We start from the raw sequence: 27,270 nt of genomic DNA on the forward strand, positions 1-27,270 counted from the left end.
ATTCCAAATTGAAATTCGGACAAAATTTTCGTTATTCAGGAATTACAAAGTAACGACTCTAAATTAATCCAAAATAACAAATTGTCCTATTTCAGATGGAATTCGAAAACAAATTCAAAATGTAAACCTATTGCTGATTTCCTTCAAAGACTATCTATTAGTGTTAGAATGTAGCAGTCTTCCAAAATTTGACTAAAAGAAAAAAAATAGAAAAGATTAGAATAAAATAGAAAGAATATAGCAGTCTTCCAAAATTGTAATTTTGAAAAAAATAATACAATAAAGCAGAAAATAGAGTAAAAAGAATATAAAAAAAAAAAAAGAGTTGAATAGAAAACAAAATAGAATAGAAAACTGTATAGCTATTTTCCGAAATTCAAAAACCAAAACTGAATAAAAAAAAAAAAAAAATAGATTAGAAACAGAATAGAAAGAACCAAATAGAATAGAAAATAAAAAAAAATTGGAATAGAAAATAAAGAATAAAGCAGTCTTTCGAAATTCGAATACCAGCTATTCACAATGAATTTTGATATTTTTAATTCCGATTTGAATCCATCAGGGAAATTTGAGTACAGTCGAAAATGAACAAAGAAAACTGATCGAAACAAAAGGAGATTTTTTTTTTTCCTTTCTGCACGTCTAATGGTCACCTTCTGACTTGACACCATCCACAGGCAGCTTAACTCTTCAATCAGAAGTATATTCCAACACAATTTTACTTCAGCTAATTGCAGTACAGAAGATGTTTTTCTAGTCTTTTAAAGCTATTTACTTTTCTGAGCCCTGTCTGTGAATAACATGGACTGAAGGAGCATCAGTGGAATCGGCAGGGTCTAGCTAGAACTAAACTAACCAGCCCTAAACAAGAGGGGAAGATATCAAAATCAGGTTAGTAAAAAGTTGTTGTGGCCCAAAGCCACAACTAGATATCAGCATACTACAGAAAACGAATACCCTAATGCAGTTTGATGCAAGACCTGAAAAAAATACCTGACAAATGGGGTCGGACAGACCCATTGTACCAAAGTGTCTTTGGTAAGAACTGGAGTTATTTAGCTAAAAGGCGGACTTACAATGTCAACCTATGTATTTAAACATACAGCTGAGTGTGACAGAGCAGTGACCTCTCCCTATACTCCCCTGCTCTGTTCAGAAGGGTCCATACAGAGAATCAATTAGAGAGAGACAGTCTGAAGGCAAACACCTTCTGTTATGTTCCCATCTTTAGAAACCTCCAATGTTTTGGGCGCACACTTTGTTTTCTGTAAGACAAAGAATTCATATAGTAATCTTGTACCAAAGTGACATTTGTAAGAACTGGAGTTATTTTTAGGGATGGCCTTGCGGTTCATGGCAAATTTTGCTTGTTCGCTACCCGCCCATTTTGCGAACACATGGCGCTGTTCGCGGTGGCCATATTAGTTTGCATTGGGGAGAACTTTGACCCATGACACAGCCGTCAGGTGGAATGGGACAGCCAATTAAAACATTTCAGCACATGGACAGTCCCCCTACCTTATAAATAGACCAGAGCTGGCAGCCATTTCACATTCTGCTTTTTGTCAGTGTAGGGAAAGGTCTGCTGTGTTCATCAGGGAGAATTTGCTAGACACAAATAGCTCTGTTAAGATCCACAAAAGTCCTTTTCAGGGCTGGTATTTCGGTATAGGTCCAGTCTCTTTTCAGTTTAGGGACAGGTATCCAGTCTGGGCTTTAGGGACAGCTAGAGATCGGCAGTGACACAAATCGCTCTGCTAATGTCCACAAAAGTAATTTAAAGGGCTGCAATGTATTTGGTATAGGTGTGCAGTGCACTATATAGGGGTGTAATCCACTGTATAATATACTTTGTAATATAGAAAGCATATTATAGTGGATTTGTATTGTGCACTGTGTAGCATTGTGACTGGTGTGGTGGCTGAGCGTTGCTGCAGCAATACTACAAATACTGACAAAAGCACTTTTAATGTATTATAACTAGTGTGATAAACCAGTGGCCCCCCAATACCACATATTGAAGTGGGGTGTTATTTGAGTATACTTTTACAAGTGTTTTTGTGTCCTGCAACAAAATTGCCTCTTTTGCTGTGTTAACTCTGGTACACACAGTGCCAAACTCACTGGCCAATTTTTTGAACAACTGGTGTGATAAACCAGTGGCCCCCCAATACCACATATTGAAGTGGGGTGTTATCTGAGTATACTTTCATAAGTGTATTTGTGTCCTGCAACAATATTGCCTCTTTTGCTGGGTTAACTCTGATACACACAGTGCCAAACTCACTGGCCAATTTTTTCAACAACTGGTGTGATAAACCAGTGGCCCCCCAATACCACATATTGAAGTGGGGTGTTATTTAACAGTATATGTCAGGATGGCAGGTGGAGCCTGACTAATAGAGAGAACTCTCACCTGATGAGAAGGCCGTGGTAGCAGAGCTGGATGCCGGATGGACACCAAGGTAAGTACTCTGATAAGGACACAGGCTCACCTGAGGTGCGGAGTCTAAGTGTTAGCTGGTTTTCACCAGGGCCCCTAATGGTGGGGCAAGCTAGCACCAGGTCGCGGTCCCCAGGATCACCCAGCCAGGCAGAGCGCATGTTCTGGTCCAGAAGCAGAGAAGCAGACAAGGGTTAACCAAGAGAGTAGTCAGACGAGCCAAAGGTCAGCAAGTAGCAAGGTCAAGAGGAAGCCGGGTCAAATAATCAGGAGCAACAGGTACACAGGAACACAAGGAAGCTGAAGATAACACAGCAACTTCCTGTAGTGACAGCTGTGTTTAAATAGGCTAATTTGGTAGCCTCGAGCTATACTGAGGTAGCCTCTAGCTATACTGAGGTAGCCTCGAACCATACTGAGGTAGCCTCTAGCTATACTAAGGTAGCCTCTAGCTATTCAAGGCGCCTCTTCGTACACGCAAGCGTATAGACGTTCGCCGGTTTGCGGCACCAGTGCGCCTGTGTATAGCAGTGGATCCCTGACAGTATACTTTTCTAAGATTGTATTTTAGTCCTGCAAAAATTTGGCCTCTTTTGCTGTGTTAACTGTGCTACACACAGTGACAACAGTTACTGGCCAATTATTTGTAGAACTGGTGTGATAAACCTGTGCCCCCCCCCCCCCCCCCAATACCACAGATTGAAGCGGGGTGTTATATACCTTTTTCCAGATATACTGCGATTCTCTAGAGACTTTTTCACAGGGAAATGTAAAAACAGGCAGAGGAAGATGCAGACACTTAGGCAGGGGTGCAATGTTCCCTCTAATTTTTTACTGTGCTGAGCAAATAAAAAAAATTCTGAGCGCAAACCTTTAGACTGAGCAATTTTTCTGTGGCCCGCTGGGGGGTGTCAATGCAGAGTGCCCACAGCATTGCCCCCAATCAATGCAGAGTGCCCACAGCATTGCCCCCAATCAAAGCAGAGTGCTACAGCATTGCCCCCAATCAATGCAGAGTGCCCACAGCATTGCCCCCAATCAATGCAGAGTGCCCACAGCATTGCCCCCAATCAATGCAGAGTGCCACAGCATTGCCCCCAATCAATGCAGAGTGCCCACAGCATTGCCCCCAATCAATGCAGAGTGCCACAGCATTGCCCCCAATCAATGCAGAGTGCCACAGCATTGCCCCCTATCAATGCAGAGTGCCACAGCATTGCCCACAATCAATGCAGAGTGCCACAGCATTGCCTCCAATCAATGCAGAGGCATTTCCCCCAATCAATGCAGAGTGCCCACAGCATTTCCCCCAAGCAATGCAGAGTGCCCACAGCATTGCCCCCAATCAACGCAGAGTGCCCACAGCATTGCCCCCAATCAATGCAGAGATGCCAGCATTCCCCTCGCGAGACCCGTGCACTTACCTCACTGCAGCTTCTCTTCAGTCCCCGCGTCTGCTCAGTCCTCCTGCCTCCTCCTTGGCCAATGGCATGGGGTTTGCCTTTCGGCCAATCAGGAAGCGGGAAGACCCGCTCCCTGATTGGCCAGGAGGAGGATCTGTGTGACAATAGCGAATTTTCATTCTCTATTGTCACACAATGGGCGGGCTCGGTCAGGGCGCACTGCTCACTACCTTCACGTCTGCGGTCTGCGGCTGCGCGGTCTGAATGTGTGCTGCTGCGCGGGACCTTCAATTAGACTGCGCGTCCTCGCATGCGCGCAGCTTAAAGGGAACATTGCAGGGGTGGTAGGGGTAGGGCAGGAGCAGTAGGCCGGAGCCAAAGTGTGACGTTTCAGAAGGTGCGTTCGATTACGTCAAAGGACGCACCAGACTTGGTTAAATGGCTCACTCAGCCTTCCTCTTCTGCACCCTCCTCATCCTCTCTATCTGCACCCTCTTCACTCTCTGCTGTGTGCACCCCCAAAGACACCACCACCACCACATACCCTCCGCTTGAGTCACTGGAATTATTTTCCGATCCATCACAAGACATTTGCGATGCGCAGCCATTGTTGGCATCGGATCAGGAAGAAGAGGTAGCAACAGCCGCCAATCAGCAGTCTGACGACAGTACCCAGATCAGACCAAGGAGGTTGGTCCCCGCTGTTGCTGCCTACTCCGAGATCTCGAATGTTAGTGGTGGGGAAGGTGACGTGGATGATGACATGTCTATGGACGTCACGTGGGTGGCCACAAGAGAGGAAGAGGAGGGGAGTTCAGAGGGAGAGACGGACCGGCAGATAGGGAGGAGGGGCAGGCAGAGCTTGCATTGCACAAGAGGTACAAAGCAGACTGCAAATGTATCAGGAGTGAGCAATCAACCATGTAAAGTCACATCTGGCGCTCCCAGGACGCCGGCACATGGCTCCGCAGTGTGGGCTTTTTTTAATGTGTCCGTTGCTGACAACAGTGTTGCCATCTGCAGCCTTTGCAGTCAACGCATAAGTCACGGTAAGCCCAACACTCACCTAGGGACGATCGCCTTAAGAAGGCACCTGAACTCCCATCACCGAGCCCAGTGGCAGCAACACCGTCAGAACCCACAAAGCCACACTCCAGGCTCTCACCGTCCAGCCTCTTCTCCTTCTCCTCTCTCCTCACTTGTCCTCCACTCCACCTTCCATTATGCCGTCGTCACGTTGTTCTGGAAAAAGGCAGGCTTCCGTGGCCCAAATGTTGGAGCAGAAAAAAATGATGACGCCGTATAACCCTCTTGCCCAACGTTTGACTGCTGGCTTGTCGGAACTGATAGCCCGCCAACTACTGCCATATCAACTGGTGGACTCGGAGGCCTTTTGTAAATTTGTGGCCATTGGAACACCACAATGGAAGGTCCCAGGCAGGAAATATTTCTCGCAGAAGGGCATTCCAGTGCTGTATGGCCATGTTCAGCGGCAAGTGAATATATCTCTGGCACACAGTGTTGGTGCCAAGATACATCTGACCACAGACACATGATCTAGCAAACACGGGCAGGGAAGGTATATCACTTTTACTGCCCACTGGGTGAACCTTCTGAAGGCCGTCAAGCATGTAACCCGTGGCACCCGTGTAGATTCGGATGTATCGCCATGGATTGCAAGCAGGCCTGCCTCTTCTTCTCCTCCTCCTCCTCCTCCATCCTCCCTCTCCTCCTCGGCTGACTCCTCCATTTCCGCTGCTACCGTCTCTTCCGCTGCGCCGCCCAAGATCCCCAGGACCTATTCCACATGCCAGGTGAGACGTTGCTATGCTGTGCTGCGTCTGTTGTGCCTGGAAGCCAAGAGCCACACTGGTCCTGCACTCCTTTCAGCTTTGCGTTCACAGGCAGATCAGTGACTGACACCGCTCAATTTGACAGTTGGTAAAGTGGTGTGCAACAATGGTGGCAATCTGCTGAGCATGCTGAAAAAGGGCAAAATAACACATGTGCCATGCATGGCACACGTCCTGAACTTGGTCGTGCAGCGTTTCGTTGCCAAATACCCTGGGGTCCAGGATGTCTTGCGGCAGGCCAGGAAAATCTCGGGCCATTTCAGAAGATCTTACACAGCCATGGCTCGCCTTGCTGACATTCAGCGGCAACACAACTTGCCCGTCAGGCGTGTTATTTGTGACTGCCCGACGCGATGGAACTCAACGTTGCATATGCTTGATAGGCTGCTACAGCAGAAACATGCAGTTAATAACTACCTGTACGAACTCTGCGGCAGGACAGGTTCTGGGGAGCTTGGGTTTTTTTCACCTCGCCAGTGGCTGCTCATGCGGGACGCATGCAGACTTCTGCAGCCATTCGATGAGATCACCAAACTGGTCAGTCACGGCCAGGGTGCCATCAGTGACATCGTACCTTATGCCTTCTTCTTTCTGGAGCGTGCATTTCGTTGTGTCATTGATCAAGCCGTCTAGGTGCAGGAGCATGAAGATGAGGAAGTCGCAATGTTGGATGAATTCCCAGTGAGTGCTACTCCATCTGAGACAAGTCAACAGCAGGAGTCTGAAGAGGAGTCAGAGGAGGATGGTGCCGGGGGGGGGGGGATGAGGAGGAGCAAGAAGAGCTTGCTATAAACCTTTCTGGGATACCTGGTGTTGATGGGGGGAGGAGAACGAGGACGACATTATCCTGGATGATGAGCTGGAAGCAGGCCACTACACCGCTTCCAGTTTAGTGCAAATGGGGGCCTTCATGCTCCAGTGTTTTAAGGGGGACCCCTGTATAAAAAGCATAAAGGCCAAGGACCAATACTGGGTGGCAACGAATTTCCAGTCACAGAGAGACAGTTGCAGGTAGCAATCCAACAGCGCCTGCAAGAAGAGGGTGGTTTGAAGATGTCTTGGTCACTTCAGATATGAGATCCTTCTTTCAGCCGAACCATCGACAGCTGTATTTCGGATCCAGCATCAGGGAATGCCTAGACCGACAGGTGTCCGACTACATCAGGTTAACGGCCAATGTGGACGCTCTGAGGAGTGATGAACCCCTGGACTACTGGGTGGGCAGGCTTGACCTCTGGCCAGAGCTTGCACAATTTGCAATGGAAATGTTGGCCTGCCCCCCCGTCCAGTCCGAAAGGACGTTCAGCGCAGCAGGAGGGGATCATGACCGATAAGCGCACTCGCCTAGCTCATGACAGTGTAGACTACCTCACATTTATAAAAATGAATGAGGCATGGATCTCTGAGGAATTCAACACATGTGACCGGTAGACCATGTTTCATTGAAATTCCTCATGCCAGGCCACAAATATATGCCAGACCGTCATCCACCCACAACAATTCCTGGTCCTTGTCTCCACTAAATACACCGGCATAAAAGGCATTTCATGTCCATTGAGTGCCAATTTTTTGGGGACTTTCAGGACCGACAATTATTTTTTCTGTGAATGCCTAATGTACCTCCAGCCACAGAATACAACTTTCTTTGCTGTCAGGTAAACCCATGTGGGCTAATTTTTGGGGCCTATACTGGCCGACACTTACTTCTGTATCCTGTGAATGCCTAATGTACCTCCATCCACCAAATACTACGTTCTTTGCAGTCAGGTAAACCCATGTGGGCTAATTTTTGGGGCCTATACTGGCCGACACTTCTTTATCCTGTGAATGCCTAATTTTTCAGACTGAAATTGAAAATCAATGAGTGTGTAAAGGTTCCGCCAAATTGTAGAATGGATGCGGACCCATTTTACAGATGTGCGAGTGGACCCTATATGTATTAGGCATGTATTTACCGGCTGCTGTCAGTTCTGGCTGATTTATGAAAAAAAATAATTTTAGGGCAACTTTTTCAATTGCAATATTTCTGTTATGACATTGTCCATGTGCTGGGACTATTTGTGCACAGCTAGTAAGTCTTTTGTGGCTGCAAATAAGACCTAAAAGTTTTTAAAGTTCGCCTCCCATTAAAGTAAATGGGGCCCGCCGCGAACTCGCGGTTCACGGACTTTTGAGAAAATTTGCAGCGGACGTTCGCGAACCGCCCTGGTCGATGTTCGTCCATCACTAAATTATTTTACTTCAACCCATTAGGAATGCGATTTGGTTTGCTCCAAATTCTGCATGTTATGGGTTCACGAACCTCACAAAATAATGTGGGAGTTCACCATAGTACCCATAATGCACTGCCTGGCCTTTTAACTTAAGTCAGCTGGCTTACAGAGGCCAACCAGGAGTTTTTGGATAAGCCAGCCCCCTTCCTCGCTATAAAAGGGTAAGAGCACCGGAAGGGACGTTACGGGACACGGAGGAGAAGTCCCGCGGCTTACAAGCCGATTACAGCATTCTTAAACTGTAAGTTGCTACTTATTTGTTACCATTAAATTTATGAAAATACTACACAATGTCGGCCCTATTACTTTGAGATACGAGGAGGCACCGGGTCATTAGCCTGAGCCAGATCCTGGAAAGGAGGAACACACCAGCATATCCCCCCATACTTGATCCAATAAGCTAAGGAGAAGAGAGGATAAAAGATCACATCTAATTCTAGCTCTAAAGGCGCATTGCTAATAGCATTAAGGTGAGCGGCTAGCACACCCAGAAGTGTTGAGCACTGAAGATCACTTTGTTTCACAAGGTGCATAGGTGGAAGGAAGTACCGTTTAACTCACAGAAGAGAAAGATTATATTTTTGTTTGGACACAATATATGGATTTTACATTTATATATTTTATTTATTAATTTGATTGATTTAACATTGGGACACTTATATAAAAGTGCTCTGTGCCTATTATTAATCTCAAACATCACCTGAATATATTTTGAATAGAATACCATTATAAGCACTTTGATTTATTTCACTTGAAAATGTTTTGAATAATACACCATCACTATAAGCACTTTATTATTGATCAAGATTTATGAATTATCAGAATACTATATCATTTTAAGTATTATTGATCAAGATCTTTATAAAAATTATCAGAATAATTTGATCTAAAAGACAGGTTTAATTTAGTGTAAGTTTATATTTTTGATGTACACACCATTAGAATACCCACTGACATATTTATTAACTATCCCTGAAGCGCCTTACCCCCCCCATTTATAAAAGGGTAAGGTCACAGCAGCCATATTGACGTGCTGAAGAATGAAATAAAAATTTGAGATGTTCCCACACAAACGGCTGTACGATTATCCGTTATGAGAACCGCTGTCCCTACTAATACAGCTACCTAGGTAGAGTATACAGTGGGAATCATTTGGGATAGTTATGATGCGGTTCTATTCCTAAAAACGTATGGTGCCCTTTTAATGAAAAATTTGTACTCATTTGGGCCTTATTTGTATTATAATGCCTATTCCAAAGTGCTCATGAAAAATAAAAATCAAGATAACTAAAAATGAATACTACAACCTGAATAAATCCATTCTGGAATAAGGTTGTAACACAACTTGGAAAAAGTGAAGCGCTGTGAATACTTTCCGGATGCACTATAAACCCTAATTTAATATGCTGCAGCTCTGAAAATTTGAGGGGGGGGGGGGTTTACCCTATGCACTACAGGAGAAGGGAAACTAGAACCTTCAGGGCCCCACTGCAAGAAACCATGAAGGGTCCCTTCAAGACTGGGGCTCTGCCCCCTGATCCTTTGGCCCTTTTTTACAGTCCCGCAGCAGGACCCTTTCACAAGTTCTGCAGTGGGCCCCCTTCCTGCCATCTTGGGGGGAACTCCCCACGGTGGTGGAATGCCAGGGCCCGGTCGCAAGTGTGACCTTTTCAATCCTGTAAGTTCACCCACTGGTGTCAGTTTTTGGCATTTTAATTGTAAAAAAAATACAATGTAAGTGACTATGACTCTGTCCATTCAGACAAGGAAGGAGCTGGTAAATTTACCGACCCCTTCCTGGTTCTCTATTGTGACACATCCCCCCTGGAGCAGCCGGCAGGAGAGGGAAGGGAGAATGGTGAAGGGGGACCACACAGGGGCCCAGAGACAGCAGAACACAAATGAACTGGATAAGGAGTGGCAGGGACAGCATACAGAGGAACCAATCTCCTCCTGCAGCTACAGGAGGAAGGAGGACAGTGATTTCTGTAAATGCTGCCCCCACCGCCCTATCCAGGCGTACAGGGGAGCCACATGGGGCCTGATTGCAGTTGCAACCCCTTTAGTTACACCCCTGCACTACAGGGATAACAGGCCAGGTGTGGTTGTTTCACACGACATTACCTAATTGGTGCTGGTTGCAATTTTTTCCCCCTTCCCCAACAGGCTTTTTTTTCTTAAACTTAACTCTCCATGAATGTTGACGGTCCAGACTTCTGAAAACCACCCCACCCAAAATCATATCACCTGCAAAATGAGATTTGAAAATATTAGAAAGATGCCGATTTTCATGTCCGTAGATTTAGGATGCGACCCCTCAAGATGTATGAGCGTTGTGTATCAGCACAAATAACCCCCCCAAAAAAAGTTGCCTCCTGACACAGGCCCCCCCAAACATCCCTACTACAAATCCCTCCAAATCCCCGCCCCCCCCCCCCCCCCAAAATCACTACTAAAAAAAATTCCTACTCCCTATAGCGCCCCCCCCATATATCACAGTGCCCTGGGCAGCTTCCCCTCCTGCCATGGAGAATACATGGCTCTGGAAGGGCCCTTCAAATCAGTCCACACAACTCTAGCCAGAGGTACCATTTATTCCCCAAAATGTCCATACTGAAGAAGGAGGTGACTGTTCCAACGCAAGCTTTCCAGATTACATGGAAGTTAGAGCAGTAACACCCAGTAGTAAGCTTCTCTAGTATTACCAGCCTATTTTTAGGCAATCAAAATCTACTTGACGCCCACCGGTAAACACATTGTTAATGTAGGCACAAAGTCCCCATTCCCTTGAAAAAAAATTTTTGGGGGGGGGGGGGGGCACAAGTTATTCTACAATTTAGAGATGGGCCAAAACCATTTCAGTGCAACAGGAGATGGTTCAACAGGGGGGTTTCTGCCAGGGGCAGACTGAGAACCCTCAGGGCCCCCTTTTCAAGCCCCAACCATGCTCTGCCTCCAGAAGGGGGAATCATATTGGGGGGTAGTTGTGAATGATCAGGGGAGGGGGGGGGGGGGAACATTGTGGTGGTTAATTGGGGGGAGATTATATTGTGGGATGGGTCAGTGGTGAATTGTGTGGTGGGGAATGAGCAGTGGGGAATTTGGGGGGAGACATTGGTGGGGTGTCGGTGAATTGTGATGTGTAAAGGGGTAGGCAGTGATGAATTTTGTGGGGGTATGATACAGTGGTGGTGAAATCACATGTTGGGATGGGGGGCGTCTACTGCTATCACCCCCACGTTTCAGTGAACTGGGGGGGAAACATGGTGGGGTATGCAAGTGGTGGTGACACCCCCAATGTGTCCCCCTACACCACCAATATGTGGTCTCCCCCCCCCCCAGTTCACCACCACTGTCATTCCCCACCAAACCAACTGTGGTGAATTTGGGAGGCGAGATCACATTGGTGGGGTGTCAGCAGATCTGGCATTTAGTTGGGCTTGCTTTAAACAAAAGCTGTACCATCACTCTCATTAGACCGTCACCCCATCTTCGAGAAAATGACCTACCTGTGGAGAAGGCGCATGCCAACGCACCACCGCTCACTGAGGTGACCATGGAAATCCATCACAGGGCCCCTCCTCCCATGGAAGCAGCACCAGCCTGATGTTTGACACATTGGTGAATTACTTCTGCACTGGGTCTCCTTCCTGGCCAGGCCCTCAGACCCGCTCTGAAGTGCCCGACCGCTCAGTCTGCCCCTGGTTTCTGCCAGAACAGGTAGCTCTTGTACCTGAAAATTCTAGTCCCAGGGGGGGGGGGGGGGGGGGGAAATGGGAAGAAATGAGATGCCGTAAAAATCTAAGGATACTAACTACTGGACACCTGTACCAACTATCAGGCTAGCAAGACTGGGGCCAGAAGGCACTCAGTGCCCACTTTGCTTACCCTTCCAAGATTAGTCAATTTATGCTGGGCTTTTACTATTACTGGCCTCAGTTTGTCATGTTCTTTTACCAAACAAAATCCCCTGGCATTAGCAGCTGATAAGGGTGGCAAATAAGCATTTTTTTTTAACTACAGTACACCCCCACCCTAATAATCCCCTTGGGAAAAGTGGGTGATTGCTGAGAAATGGGGTTCTGGCAGAGAAATAAGGTTCTGGCATCAAGTAGCCAAAAGCCTTCAGAAAGCTGAGACTAGGTTTGAGGAAGCCTGGAACGGACAAGTGACAAAAGCCTAAATGGCAACTGGGGGGGTGAGCCTACCCCAGTAGAGTTATGGATAGTGGTTGTGTGACTGTCACTGGCAATCTAATGCTACCCAACAATGGGAACACAATCCATTGAGATTATACACACCTCCAAAACCAAGGTCCGTGGTTCCTCCCTGTTGTCACAACCCTCTCTGGAAGGGGGTGGGGTCTTCAAACTATGGCCCTCCAGTTGTTCAGGAACTACAATTCCCATCATGCTTAGTCATGTCAATGATGTCAGAGTTTTACAATGCCTCATGGGATGTGTAGGTCAACAGCTGGAGGTCCATAGTTTGAGGATCCCTGCTCTATAGGTACCTGGGACAGCATGGTTTTTAAGTCCCAGTTGACTCACAAGGTGAATTCTCAGTGGCATCACTGACCACCACATACTTTTCCAGCAGCAACAAAAAGGTGTTTAGAGCAACCTTAGGCATTCCGGCTTATCACATGATTGGGCCAATATAGAAAAACTGGCAAGATAATAGCTGATCTAGCAAGTTATAATTCCCTAACCCAGCCCATTTAGGACAACTTGTTCCTTAATTTTGGGTGGCAGCAATCTGACCAGTTTCAAGCGTATGAGTGTGCAGAGTGTATTTTTGTTTTAGGCCCTCCTGGAACCACGTTAGAAATTAAGCAATTTACAGACAGATTTAGAAAAGTGTTTTTTTTTTATTTAAACATTTGCAGTTTTAATGTTACATGTTTGACTCCTGCGGTAAAGCCACAATCCTAGAACAGCAACAGCCACAGACCCAACAACCCCAGCAGTTGCTAGTGCTCTAGCCAGGTCCAGTGTGGAGTAATCGGATTGATCAGCACCTATGGAGAGAAATTTTTTTTTTTTTAAAAGTCATCAATTATTAATGCAGACCCCCCCCCCCCCCAAAAAAAAAAGCATCTTTAATTACCTTCCAGTTTGAGGATTTCTTTATTGTCTGCAGAAACAAACGCAACAGGTCCTTGAGAAGTCACTGTGTTCTTCAGAGACTGGAGTTCAGCCATTCTCCCTAAAAAAAAAAAAAAAAAAAAAGTTTAAATTTATGGTCAGCTTGCTTTCCAAGGACACATCTACCAAGTTTCCCCTATTTAAGGAGAGTTGTGAAAACCAAGATTTTCACCAGTCACGGTTTGACATTGAAAAGATACTCACTTTTCCTTTGGCCACAAGAAACCACACAGCTGTCCATGGCAGATGGAACACAAACAGATGCACTGCAGTGAAAGTATACCTGAAGACAAGTTTTACATATTTATCACAGCAAATCAGCAAAGCATTAAGTAAGAGAAAACAATTTGTATTCATTTACCAGGCCTTCAAGGGCAAGCTGGGTGGTGGAGTCCACAAATGTGAAGGTGCTGACCACAAAGCGCTTATAATAGCTTGGTATAGGTACAGCCTGTGAAGCAACTCCAACAGGGATCAGCTGGCTTATGTAGCTGTCTCCATTAAAAGGGCAACTGAAAAAAACCCACAAAGATTCAGAATTGAGATCTTCACAAGGTAGATGGGATAGCTTCCATTCTACAGATTACCCACCTGTCAAACAAGATGGGCCATTGAGGAAGGAGTGTAGGCTCTGCGGAGTTGGTGGCCCAGCAGTCATTTAGGACAAGGACCAGGTTCGGATCTGTTCTGCCGATGATGCGAACCTCCAGGTAGACTGGGTCTCTGAGCACTTTGACCACAGGGTACTGTTCATCAGTGTAGTATAAGGCATAGTCAAAATCTGCATTACATAATGAACATGTTAGTTATACAAGGGCAACAAGAATTTGTGTTCCTAGATGGTTAGGTTCAGGGACCCTTGAAAGGATGTTGCTCCCGCGCCCCCCCCCCCCCCCCGTTCTTGAATAGCTTAAGAGTTTTACATTAAGCCAAACTGTTTTATAGGAGACTAATTTCCAAGTCTAATCACATGACTTGCATATACAAGGCACCACTCCCATGCCATTCCATTAAGTCAGGGAGGTACAATCTAAAGCAAGCAGTGCGTTTTGGGAGTCCAAGTGCCCCCCCCCCCCCCTTAATCAGGGCTTGACTGGCAACAGTGCTAAACCAAACGTTAAATACAAGCACAGTCCTTAGCTAAAGCAGCTAGTTTGCCAGCCTATATATTTGCAAGTCATTACTTTTGTCAAGCCAGATGGACCCCACCCACTAACACAAGCATAAAATCTGATGGAGTAAAATTCAGATACCAGTTAGCATGCCAGACTGGTAGCCACTCCTTGCTTTGAGATTATAGTGAGGCATGCCATTCACACCCCTTTGAGGCAATTCCACAAATTCTTATGTCCCATTAGACATACTGAACTCCTTGTGTGCATCAAAACTCCATAAAAGACATTGTCATGCAAAGCCACCTGGTACTTCCGGGAAGGGAATAGTTTCAGCCATAAAACCACCACCACAACTTTAACCTTAACTACACTACAATAGTGGCCCATTGACACCACATTGCAGCTTCTGCTAGTCTAAGAGCTAAAGGAAGCTAGCATGAGCTGCTAGGGAATGCATGGGGCAGAGAATAGGTTAAAGTAGCAAGTTCTAGGCAGCTATCACACCTTCTCATGTCAGTGCATTTAGTAGTGCTTAAGGGAAACTGCACAAGCCTCCCTCTGGTGGATTCCATGTTAGGACCCCAGAACGGCCACCCTGAATTACTTTTGGACAGGCATAATAGGGTTTGTCACAGCTTAGAATATCTACCATTCCCGGTTGTCACTATATGCATTTCGCCCCCTTTCTACAAAGGGGACTGCATTGGATACCCTCTTAATGTGCTTTCCTCTGGAAATCTTAAAGGGCCTACCTGATACTGTAAAATGTTTTGCCTGTATGTATGCGCTATACTGCAATTGCCATGTGATTGTTGGGGTTTCATGTGGTTGATCCAACCTGTGTCCTGCATGCAGCAAGAAACCCCATTGATTTTACAAAGCTTCCCTGGCAAAGGATAAACAATCTGGGCTTGATATTTGGATTTTTCCTTCTGTCCTGCATCCTTTACTAAATGTTTAAAAAAAAAAAAAGCGCAAGTTCTAGTGTGGTCAGTAGACTGGTATGGCACCAACATTTGTTCCAATTAGAGAGGGAGCCTAGCTGTCTTAACAGAAGACCAAGCAAAGGCTTCCTCCTGGCTGCACAAGCTTAAATCCCACAACTCTAGTGTTGCCCTGCCACTCCAAGCCTAGTAGTCCTGTGTCACCCATCTTCAGCTGTCATAAGCGCAGCCATTTCTTTTAGATTTGGACAGCTGCCATGCACCCAGGGGTGTGAGAAGGGGTGGCTGCCCTGGGCACTAGTATGTGAAGTGGGAAATAAGTGTACTAGGAAGGGAAATTTCAGGGGGTAGAGGACTTGTGTTGGGGTGAATTGTTGGCAGGGGATAAGATTTGTGCAGGGAGTTGGAATGCAGGTTACTGCTCTGTTTTTGTAGCCAGATATGCTCACATTTGGGGCAGGGTTGCAGTTTGGCATCTTCACCCTGGGCTCTAGATGACCTTGTCCTGGCACTGCATATATCCAACAAGCTCTGCCCCTCCCAACTGCTGTAGGAACCTGAAGCCTCCTGGGATATGCAATGTGCATTATCCAATAATGCAGGAGCAGAGGAGTCACTCCTCCTAGATACAGATTGATGGCAGCATGGACACTGTTAAGGGCAAGCCAAAAAGCCTCTATTGCAGAAGGACTGCAACCATGAGAAGTGATGTAGTTAGTACAGCTTTTGCTCCAACAGCAAGATTTGTGTTGCATTACACTGGTGGTTTCTAAACTCTGGCCCTTGGGGGGTCATAGTTAACTGACAATGACACCCAATACCAACAGGGCATTGCTTACTCCTGATAGCAGGGCATTTTCTACTCCACTAGCAACATGCCAGACCCTCTAGAGTATGAAGGGCAGTAAATTGGCCCTTGTTTGGAAAGTTAAGATCCTGCATTACACCAATGGGCACTAGACTAGTGGAAGTGTGTTGGCTTGCTTTTAGCAGGCTGAAGACTTAATTCTCACCTTGTGCAATCCTCATCTCCAGCTCAAGAGGACCAGATGTACTGACAGGAAGAGGTGGTGGTAAAGTGTTAACGGTAAAACTCAGCAGTGGCACAATACCCGTTTGAATGATGCTGCACTGCACGGTCACCCTAGGAAAAAAAAAAAAAAAAAAAAAAATATATATATATATATATATATATATATATATATATATATATATATATATATATATATATATATATATATATATATATATATATATATATATATATATATATATAGTATTAGATACAATGCTCCCCCATACCACAGCAGGTTTGCTCATCTTACCTCATTGTACTGTCTCTAGTGATAGAAGATCCTTGCCATGTCTGCATTTGTCTATTGGCTTCAATAGTAGCTACGTAGTTCATGGGACCATTGGGCACCTGGTTAAGGGAAAATAAAATAGTTGCATCAAATTTGCTGCCAGAGAGCAAGAGGACTTCATCCATACAAGTGATAGTATGGTTAAAAGAAGTGTCTGCTTCAATAAACAACCTGGTGAGGCCAAGAGAGTGGTCCTATACCAGTGATGGCAAACCTTGGCACCCCAGATGTTTGGAACTACATTTCCCATGTTGCTCAACTACACTGCAGAGTACAGAAGCATCATGGGAAATGTAGTTCCAAAACATCTGGGGTGCCAAGGTTCGCTATCACTGCCCTATACTGTGAATAGTTCAGTTGGAATATCCACTATTCTCCCATCCAAGTTCCATGATAAATATCAAACCAAATACCCTGGACTGTTTGAGTAACAAGCAAACAAAAGGATGTGTGAAAAAGCGCCTAGTGACTGTTTGCAGGTAATCTTAGGGAGACCCAAGAAGTCACAGCAAGCCCTATGGACACTACTACACAAGTCGTACTATTTCAACACCTGTGTGATCAGAAAGTTTAAAGGGTGGCCTTCTGTACATGGCAAGAAACCTACAGAAATGTCGGTTTTAGACAAGCACAGGCCTGATGGTGCATTAGTCTCCAAACTGCAGGCCGTTGCTTGCCTTTATGGGGACACTATTCCTCAGACACCAATGATGGGTCATTTTTCCATCCATGGATTGGCACTATTCCTCCCAGTTATACCAGGTCATAATTACTCCAACTGATAATATAAATTAGGCAACATTCCTCCTACTAATACTGATAGGGCACCAAGTTTTATTTTTATTCCAATGATACAGGAGCATTTTGTACTTCCACTGGCCACCCCAGCCCCCCTAAAGTCTGAAAGGACAGTGAACTCGCCCATTTAGATCTCTGCATTAGATTAACAGTACTAGTTAAGGCAGTAAAAATTACAACTGGTTTATAGCCAGCTTTAAATGTATGCTGGACTGAAACAAACTTAAAGCAGCAATGATTCAATACTGAGAAGTTCAAGATAAGGTGCCACCATCCTTATCACTTGATAAAGAGTGGTTCATCCTTCCCAAAATGGTGAGATCAAAGGCCAGACTTGTAACCGTTTAATTCCCCCAAAGAACTTTACTGCAAGCATCAGTCCTAATGTCTTATTGAATTTCATATGGATAATATAATTTGTAAAGAGGATAGCTTTTCTAGCACCATGAGGGTCAGACTGATATCCAGACTATTGCAATACCCACCTGATTTGCTGTGGCACAGGACAATGGGAACTTGAACACTACAAATGAGTTACTGGTATCGGCTGTCAGCCCACTGCAGGAGTTCAATCCAATTACACTGACCGAATCCAGAAGCAGAGATGGCCTGGTCAATTCACTGGACACTGCAATCACCATATTGCCATCAAATGTGCACTGTGTGGTCACTAGAAAACAAATTGGTCTGTCACCATGTAGATCAGGACATGCAATTATCTAGTCACTGATAGTGACCACTGCAGTATTTACATTTTAGTTTAACCCAGTGGTTCTCCCGTCCTCGGGACCCACTAACATCCCAGATTTTAAGTATTACCTTGGGGAGATGCAGACTAGAATACTGCAATCACTGAGCAGCAAATGAGATCACCTGTGAAAGACTTTAGTTTCTTGCAAACCTTGTCTGTTGGTGGGGACCAGAGCTAGAAACCACTGGTCTAACCCAACTCATATCTATGCAGGTTTTGTTGTGGTGGGGGAAAAAAAAAAAAAAAAACCCTCACTGACCCCCCAGTGGGTTGTTAATTTGACCTGAAAGGTCACCGAGTATAGCTTAGTCTAAAATAATGTCAAGTTGGTATAGACACCATTTAGCAAATATTTGTTTCAGCAAGTACATTCTAGACTGGGCTTCAAGTCACTCAATTATGAAATGCAAGCTTTAAATGCTTTAGGCCATGCCAAGGTACTAACAACCTTACCTGCCAATAGCAAGTTATGTTTTACCTACAGACCTGGTCATAGGGATGTTGGATGATACTGCTATGCTACCCAACATTAGTGGATCAAGCATTAACCTACTTACACTTATTAGCAAAGAAACAGGGCCTTGTAGCATCATTTGAAGAGTAGCAGCATCCCAATGCAGCACAGGTGTCACTGGTTACAGGTGTTTCAGCACAGGCGAGTTTATCCTCTTGAGCAACTGCAGAGCAAACATCAGGGCGGGGGGCATCCAGGGCTTCTATACAAGAAAAAGAGCTAGCAATATGGAGTATGTCTAGATATATGCGATTGGGGCTTAGAAAACGAGGAGGAGATTTATCCTCACTTCCCCCACCCCAAGCATTGCAATAGGATACAAGAAAAAAAAAAAAAAAACAACATGGTGTATGCTCTGCAATCTTCCAATGAGCCATATTAGTCAACGAGTTTCATCCAAATTGGCTTTAATCATGAATAAAGCTAGTTGGGTCAAACATGTTGACACCACCCGCCAATAACAGATTTCAGAGCATACACTGGAGTGCTGGCTTTAATTGTACAGTTCATATGGTTGAGTCACTGACTGATAAGCCACATTACTCTATTGGGAGGCAATGCACTTATTCCTGCATGTCAAAGCTACATAGTGCTTCCCCCCCCCCCCCCCCCCCCCGGGGACAATGCCACAAGGATTCCCATTTAGAGATTGGATGGCTTGTTACCATTCTGTATTGGACATCTCTTCTCCATCTTGTATTGGTCAACAGCATCATCTTCAATTTCTTCCAGAAGTAGAACCATCATATATTCCCCATCCTAAGGAGGGGGGGGGGGGGGGGGGGGAGAAGAGAAAAAAATCCATTAGACTAACGCACCAACATCTCAGGATATAGGTCTATAAAATAAACTCCCCAGTCACCAAGTTGAGGCACTTATTGTACAAAATTACAAAGGGCTTTCCACTCTGCCAGCACAAGTCAAGCATGTGTACAGCTAGGACTTCCATTTCCAGTTATGGGTTATACAAATTTGTATGTTCTTCCTTCACTTCTGTCCTGAAGATGCCAAGTGAAGACTTTTGAAGAGCATTGCCTTCGAAAATGTGCCATCAGAACATGTTGCCATTTCAAATCCCTTCACGTGTTCTATAGTTTGATCTCCCATTTGCAGCAATGGTTGCCAGACTGAGATGACCCATTAAGTGGGGGACAGATGATAAACCTGGGCAAATACAAGCAGACGATACCAAAGTGCAACTACACAATTGAGAAATACTTGCTGAGATTAGGCGCTCAGGCTGGGGATCCCCACTCCCCTAAACGAAAATCCAAAACAGATTCAGCTGACAAATCAATAACTCCATCAATCCTGACATGTTTCAGCCAGTCGCATAGCATGCTGTTGCTAAAAGGGCCAAAACAAGTCAACATTGATCCTGTATATGATATATCCAAATAAAGGATACAAAGCAGTTGAGCTGCTGGCTGAATCGGCTTTAAAAAACCTAGACAGGTCTTTGCTCTCCAGAGCTAACATTTTGGCTATATATTGACCTAAAGGCATGCATTAGCTAGCATAGATAACAGTCTCAGGATTCTTTTGGGACCATAGAGCTTTGAATTGAGTAGACCAAAAAAAAAAAAACACACACCTTAAGTCAGTCAAGCTTACCTCTTCCCTTACATAACATCCATCATAGGCAGCAGCAACCACCATTGTGTTATTGGATTCCTTTCCTACCCAGAGCCCACAAGTAGAATCATTGGCAAGACTCTGAAATTTATCCTGGAAATCTGAAGAAAGAAACCAATATTTTTACAAAGGCAGATTAAACCAAATCTCATTTTCCCTTCTGAACAAGTCAATGCTCAATAGAATCAGTCCTTGTTACCCAAACATTTTTAAATTTGGCCACCACAAACTGGACACCATTTAACATCCAAATGTAAACTCACCCATTCCATCAACAGACCCATGATTTAAGTTTGCTTTGAGAAATTAACACCCTAGAATTTCTAGCCACAGCCATCTTAAGGGCAGATGAATCATGTAGCATTTACTTCCTGGAGCCCCATCTGCCCTTAGCTCAGGCATGCAGTCAGAAGGTTGTGCCTAGCTGAGAAAGCCCCTCATTTTAGTCTAGGCCAGAAACCATGAAGTATATATTAAAATAGTATGTTGATTAAACAATTCAATAGGGTCCCCAAGAATAATAGGACTACTGTTAAGGTCAATTGAAGGTCTGATGGTACAGCTCCCATCTTTGATAAGTAGGCCTCTCCCAACAAGTTACATGCCTTTGAAACCCATTGGGGAGGGGAAAAAAAATGACAAGGTACACTGAATCATTTGGGAGAGAAACAATGTGCATTTGCAACCCCAAAAAAAAAAAAAAAAAAAAAAAAAAGCGCAAGGAGCTGAATTGACATACATCCTCAAAGTGGCTCTAAAACCACGAATGTGTACTACATGTTCATATGATATGAACAGAATATCTGATCAGCCCATGAGACTATAGTCACATGTGGGCATATACAGTGGTAAGAGGCAGTCAACCACCCCAGCATACTAAAATAGCAGAATGAGCTTCCAGGGCTGTGTAAGGTCACTGGCCATTAACATGAATCTTCCAATTAAGCCTCAGTCATGCAGACTGAATATTTAGCCCCAGTCCACAAAATATTGGCTTTTTGGTGCAAGCAGGAGGCATAGGCACACTGCCCAGCCCTATTGCCAGCTGTCAGTAAAATTCGAAGAGGCTGAAAGCTGCTGCAGCTGGATGGTATACCTTTGTCTTCGGTGCACCACACTGGAATCCCATGCACTGAGGCTTGCAGCCTGAAGAACCAAGCCAATATGAGCCAGCTTGCCTTGTTGCATCAGTAAGGCGCATTCCTTAAACAACCCCCCCCCCCCCCCCCAATATAATCACAGCTCCGAGTCTACCATATCCAAGATAGAAGTCCCAGGGCTTTTGGATGTCTACACATGTCTTTTACCAATAAAAATTGGTTGCAATCTAAAGTATGGTCTAGTAACAGATACTTTAATTCAGCAGGTTTATAAAAGTTGAGAGAGATTACAGTGTGGCATTCCATTTTGATACCTAGTTTGCCACATTTTTACATGCTGCCCCCACCCCTTATATGTGGCAGTTCAGAAGTACCAACAATGGTGACATATTTCCTCCAAGACTATCACTAGTTCTTCATGCATCGTGGGTAGGGCAGTCCATTCTTTGCAAAATGGAGAAAATGCCGTCATAGGCTACAGGGTGAAGCCTCCTAGGCTAACATCTTGTGACAACCAAGGATTCCTTCACCTTACAGGAATTTCCCCACCACTTCCTGTTTTGTCTGTGGTACAGGAAGGGAGGAGAAATCTCCCTAATTGGACACACATGGTACCAACAATGGTGACACGTTTCCTCCAAGACTCATTAGTTCTTCATGCATCATGGGTAGGGTAGATCATTCTTTGCAAGATAGTGAAAAGCGGTCACTATTCATAGGCTACAGAGTGAAGCCTTCTAGGCTTCCAACATCTCTTGTGATAACCAAGGATTCCTTTCACCTTGGAGAAATTTCCCCACCACTTCCCCGTTTTGTGGTACAGGAAGTGAAGAGATCTCCCCAATGGGACACAGATTGGAGTGGTAAGGGGAGCTCCACTTTGTAATAAGTAAACCCATCAGTCACTGGATATTTAATATCGCAGGACATTGGCTACATTCTAGTGCATATCCTGATCCATACTCAACATGTGCCACTCACATCCACCATGTTCTGGGAACTACCACAGAAACTACTAGCCAATAAGGAGCAACAGCATCCCCTACATTTAGTAATTTCCATACCCAACCCATAAGTTAAAATTGGGGGGGGGGGGGGGGGGGGGGGGAAAAACTTACCCAACACTCTCAGAGAAAAGGTCACCCCTTCAACAGGAACAGAAAAGGACAATTCCATCTTGGCCAGAGAACAGTGGAGGAGAGAGGAGCGATCAAAGTGTCCTTTAGCATCGCACAGCAACCAAGACAAACTGACACTCCAACACAACAGCACTAAGCCCATTCCTGCCCTGGAAGAACCCATCTTGATGGTGAATTGCAATAATGACCTTCAGCCCTGGCCTGATATTTATATCCCAGAGAGAGGGCTGGGCTTCAGGTTGATTGGATGGGGATTGCTATGCACTCAGGTGATCCCAATACTTGCAAAGGTGGCCAAGATCTATTGATTGTGGATCCCTTCAAACTAATCAAGGTTCATGCTCTGAGTTAAATAAAAAAGAAGCATAATTGGTTACTACTTTGTATTTTTTCCTTTTTTTTTTCCTGCAGTTTTTTATATATTTTATGAATGTGCAAAAATGGGGGTTGATTTATGAAAACTGGAGCAATGAAAGCTAGAAAAGCTGGGCTACTGCCCATAGCAACCAATAACCTCACCCAAGAGATCGGTTTTTATTTTAGCTTCCAGTTTTCAATGTCTAGCCCTTATTTTAGGGGTTCTGAGGGGGTCCTGTGTATTCTGTATTATTCTGTAACACGTTTTTGCTTTGGGTAGCAAGCAAATTACAAAAGTAAAAGCTGCAGAGCCATTAATGGCTGGGCTTTAACTACTTCCCACCCAGACCAATTCTTATGCCTCGTACACACGCACCGATTATTGGCCGGGAATTTTTGGCCAACGTCCGATCGGCCGATTGTCGGCTTGTTAGTATGATGCTTCCGACAACCGACTCCGACTTTTCGGCCGAAAAAAATCTGGTGTGCATGCTATAAAATTTTTGTTGGCCGTCAACACAACGGCCGATTTTCCGTCAGTCAGTACAGATTTCGGAAGACAAAAATCTGATGAGCAAGACTGGGCATGCTCAGAGAAGGAAAAACACGCGGAAAATAAACCATCACATGACATCACTTCTGAAGTAGATTTTTGTTGGCCGAGAAAATTTGTGTGCAGTCTAGGCACCTTCCAACCAACAAAACACCACTCTGGACAAAAGACGGACGATCATCGTTGCGTGTGTACGAGGCATTACATTCCTCTCCTACATGTAAAAATCATTAATTTTTTGCTAAAAAATTACAAACTACTGATCGATCGATTGCGTTTTTTTTTGTTGCCGATACCGATATTTTGGCCAATGCATATCAGTATTGGCCGATATTGGCCGATATTTTTGTACATTTAAAAACATTTTTTTTTTTTGACTAGTACTTTTGTGGAGGGATCTTGGAGACCCCAAACCCCTCCTCTGCACTTAAAAGCATTAAAAACGCCAAGTTTGGCTGTTTTAAATGCTGTCATTTTTTTGGAATCTGGCGCCAGACAGTACCCGGAAGTGATGTCACTCATGAATGCGGCTTTGATCGGGTCTTCGGCGGCCATGCAGGCTGGTTGCCCGGGTCTCCCAGAGGGACGGGAGACCCGGGCGAGCCGCGGAAGGCGGTGGGAGGGGGGGGGTTATGTCCCCTCCCGCTCTTTGTAATGACAGCCGAGCGGCTTCTCAGCCGCATCAGTTGGCACTACAAGACAGCCGACCGTCGGCTATGGACGCCGGTACCGGGGTGATGCCGCTAGCTGAAGGCATCACTCTGGTACAAGCACTTTCCCGAAATATCGGCAATATTGGAAACCTCACGGGCCGATTCCCATATATCGGGGAAAGTGCATATCAGCCCCCGATATACCGGCTTTGCTGATAATCGGTCGATCCCTACTTCATACATTATATATTGTTTTGCATAGGCCCTAGAGAATAATATGGCGGGTTTTGCAATTATTGCACAGCGGTGATTTAAATGTAAATTGTATTGAAAAAATGCACTTTAATGCACACAAACACAATATAATACCCATTTTTGGTAAAATATAAAAGATGATATCATTCCGAGTAAATAGATACCTAACATGTCACACTTTAAAATTGTGCACACTCGTGGAATGGCGATAAATTACGGCGACACTTTTAAAGTCTTACAAATTACCTATTTAGGGTTACAGAGGAAATCTGGTGGTAGAATTATTGCTCTCACTATACCGTTCGTGGCGATACCTCACATGTGTGGTGGGAATGCTGTTTCTGTATGCGTTCGCCTTTGCACCCAAGTGCTCTAAATATTTGTATTTTTTATTTGTTTTATTTAATTTATTTTTATTTTTACACTGTCTCTTTAAAAAAATTTTTTGATCACTGTCTCTTTAAAATTTTTTTTTTTTGATCAACTTGATTGCTATCACAAGGGATGAACAACATGCCTTGTATTGGCATGGGCAGTGACAGATCCTTTCTGTTCTCCTTTCCCCTTAAAAGCATTTAATCAAACTGGGGGCCACTCTGCAAGCTCCCCAAAACTGTGTGCAATGCATGTGGTTGTGGCACACTAGGGATTAAAGCGGTCATTGAGGTGGTGAAACAACGCCTCCTAATTGCCTTTCATATGCTCTCTGAAGAGTGATCCGAAGGTGGATCGCTCTTCAGAGACCACAGCTTGTGTGAACAAGCCCTTATAGTGATATGCATGGTAATCTTGATGTTTGCTTATGATTTTTTTGTGTGTTCTAGCATGCATCTATGAATTTTACATTTTATAATGCATTTCCACAAAGCATAGGTATAAAGCCAGCTTATGAGACCGGTGACATCACTGAGAATGCAGCCTTTCTAATCACTAGAGACCAGTGACATCACTGAGAATGCAGCCTATCCATTCACTAGAGACCGATGACATCGATGAGAATGCAGCATTTCTAATCACTAGAGACCGATGACATCACTGAGAATGCAGCCTATCCATTCACTAGAGAGCGGTGACATCACTGAGAATGCAGCCTATCCATTCACTAGAGAGTGGTGACATCACTGAGAATGCAGCCTATCCATTCACTAGAGACCGATGACATCACTGAGAATGCAGCCTATCCATTCACTAGAGACAGATGACATCACTGAGAATGCAGCCTATCCATTCACTAGAGACCGATGAAATCACTGAGGATGCAGCCTATCCATTCACTAGAGACCGGTGACATCACTGAGAATGCAACCTATCCATTCACTAGAGACCGATGACATCACTGAGAATGCAGCCTATGCATTCATTGGAGACCGGTGACATCACTGAGAATGCAGCCTATCCATTCACTAGAGACCGATGACATCACTGAGAATGCAGCCTTTCCATTCACTAGAGACCGGTGACATCACTGAGAATGTAGCCTATCCATTCAGGGCTGCTGTTAGAAATCGCGGGGCCCCGTACAGACTACCTGGCAGGGCCCCCTCAAGAAAATATTAAAGATATATTTAGCTAAAATTACAACAAAATCACTATTATCAGACACAAATATAATATAACTCGAATAATTCCTGCTAAATCTAAAAAAAAAAACTATGTTAAATTAAAAAAGAAGATGAGATGAGAAAAATATACAGGGTGGGCAGTTGGAGCTCAGTGATCAGAGAGACAGAGAGAGAGAAACAAAGTTACAATTTACAAATAAACTCCTGAGCAGAGATAAGTGCTGGGAGGGGGGCCACACAGGGAGGGGGATTAGTGAGGGACAGCTGTCTCTTTCTCAGCAGATAAAAGCTGATAGCAGGGAAAGGGACAGATCACATTCAGGTGCTGGAGGAAGATTTTTGTAATTGTTGTCCATCACTAATCCCCCTCTCTATGTGGGCCCCCCTGTGTGCTAGGGCCCCCTACAAGAGGGCTGGTGGCCCCCCCCCCTCCTATCAGCGGCCCTGTATCCATTCACTAGAGACCGGTGACATCACTGAGAATGCAGCCTATCCATTAACTAGAGACTGGTGACATCACTGAAAATGCAGCCAATCCATTCACTAGAGACCGATGACATCACTGAGAATGCAGCCTATCCATTCACTAGAGACCGGTGACATCACTGAGAATGCAGCCTATCCATTCATTAGAGACCGATGACATCACTGAGAATGCAGCCTATCCATTCACTAGAGAGCGGTGACATCACTGAGAATGCAACCTATCCATTCACTAGAGACCGATGACATCACTGAGAATGCAGCCTATGCATTCATTGGAGACCGGTGACATCACTGAGAATGCAGCCTATCCATTCACTAGAGACCGGTGACATCACTGAGAATGTAGCCTATCCATTCAGGGCTGCTGTTAGAAATCGCGGGGCCCCGTACAGACTACCTGGCAGGGCCCCCTCAAGAAAATATTAAAGATATATTTAGCTAAAATTACAACAAAATCACTATTATCAGACACAAATATAATATAACTCGAATAATTCCTGCTAAATCTAAAAAAAAAAACTATGTTAAATTAAAAAAGAAGATGAGATGAGAAAAATATACAGGCTGGGCAGTTGGAGCTCAGTGATCAGAGAGACAGAGAGAGAGAAACAAAGTTACAATTTACAAATAAACTCCTGAGCAGAGATAAGTGCTGGGAGGGGGGCCACACAGGGAGGGGGATTAGTGAGGGACAGCTGTCTCTTTCTCAGCAGATAAAAGCTGATAGCAGGGAGAGGGACAGATCACATTCAGGTGCTGGAGGAAGATTTTTGTAATTGTTGTCCATCACTAATCCCCCTCTCTATGTGGGCCCCCCTGTGTGCTAGGGCCCCCTACAAGAGGGCTGGTGGCCCCCCCCCCCCTCCTATCAGCGGCCCTGTATCCATTCACTAGAGACCGGTGACATCACTGAGAATGCAGCCTA

The 27,270-nt window shown here is 44.9% G+C and overlaps 1 protein-coding gene across 1 annotated transcript; it reads right to left on the reverse strand.

Annotated features, from left to right (window-relative positions):
• Positions 1–12,841: 12,841 nt before the first annotated feature.
• LOC309549193 (zona pellucida sperm-binding protein 4-like) lies at positions 12,842–23,040 on the reverse strand. The gene is made up of 12 exons (XM_082249308.1): positions 22,459–23,040; positions 20,220–20,341; positions 19,271–19,364; positions 18,649–18,807; positions 17,826–18,010; positions 16,504–16,601; positions 16,192–16,322; positions 13,711–13,900; positions 13,481–13,631; positions 13,324–13,402; positions 13,082–13,180; positions 12,842–12,992 (listed from the first exon to the last, which is right to left on the reverse strand). The coding sequence occupies exons 1-12, from the start codon at positions 22,640–22,642 to the stop codon at positions 12,847–12,849; spliced, it is 1,638 nt and encodes a 545-aa protein (XP_082105434.1). The 5' UTR covers positions 22,643–23,040; the 3' UTR covers positions 12,842–12,846.
• Positions 23,041–27,270: the final 4,230 nt, after the last annotated feature.

The sequence above is a fragment of the Pelophylax lessonae genome, assembly GCF_965119305.1.
Source record: "Pelophylax lessonae genome assembly, chromosome: 3".
In the NCBI taxonomy this organism is placed as follows: domain Eukaryota; kingdom Metazoa; phylum Chordata; class Amphibia; order Anura; family Ranidae; genus Pelophylax; species Pelophylax lessonae.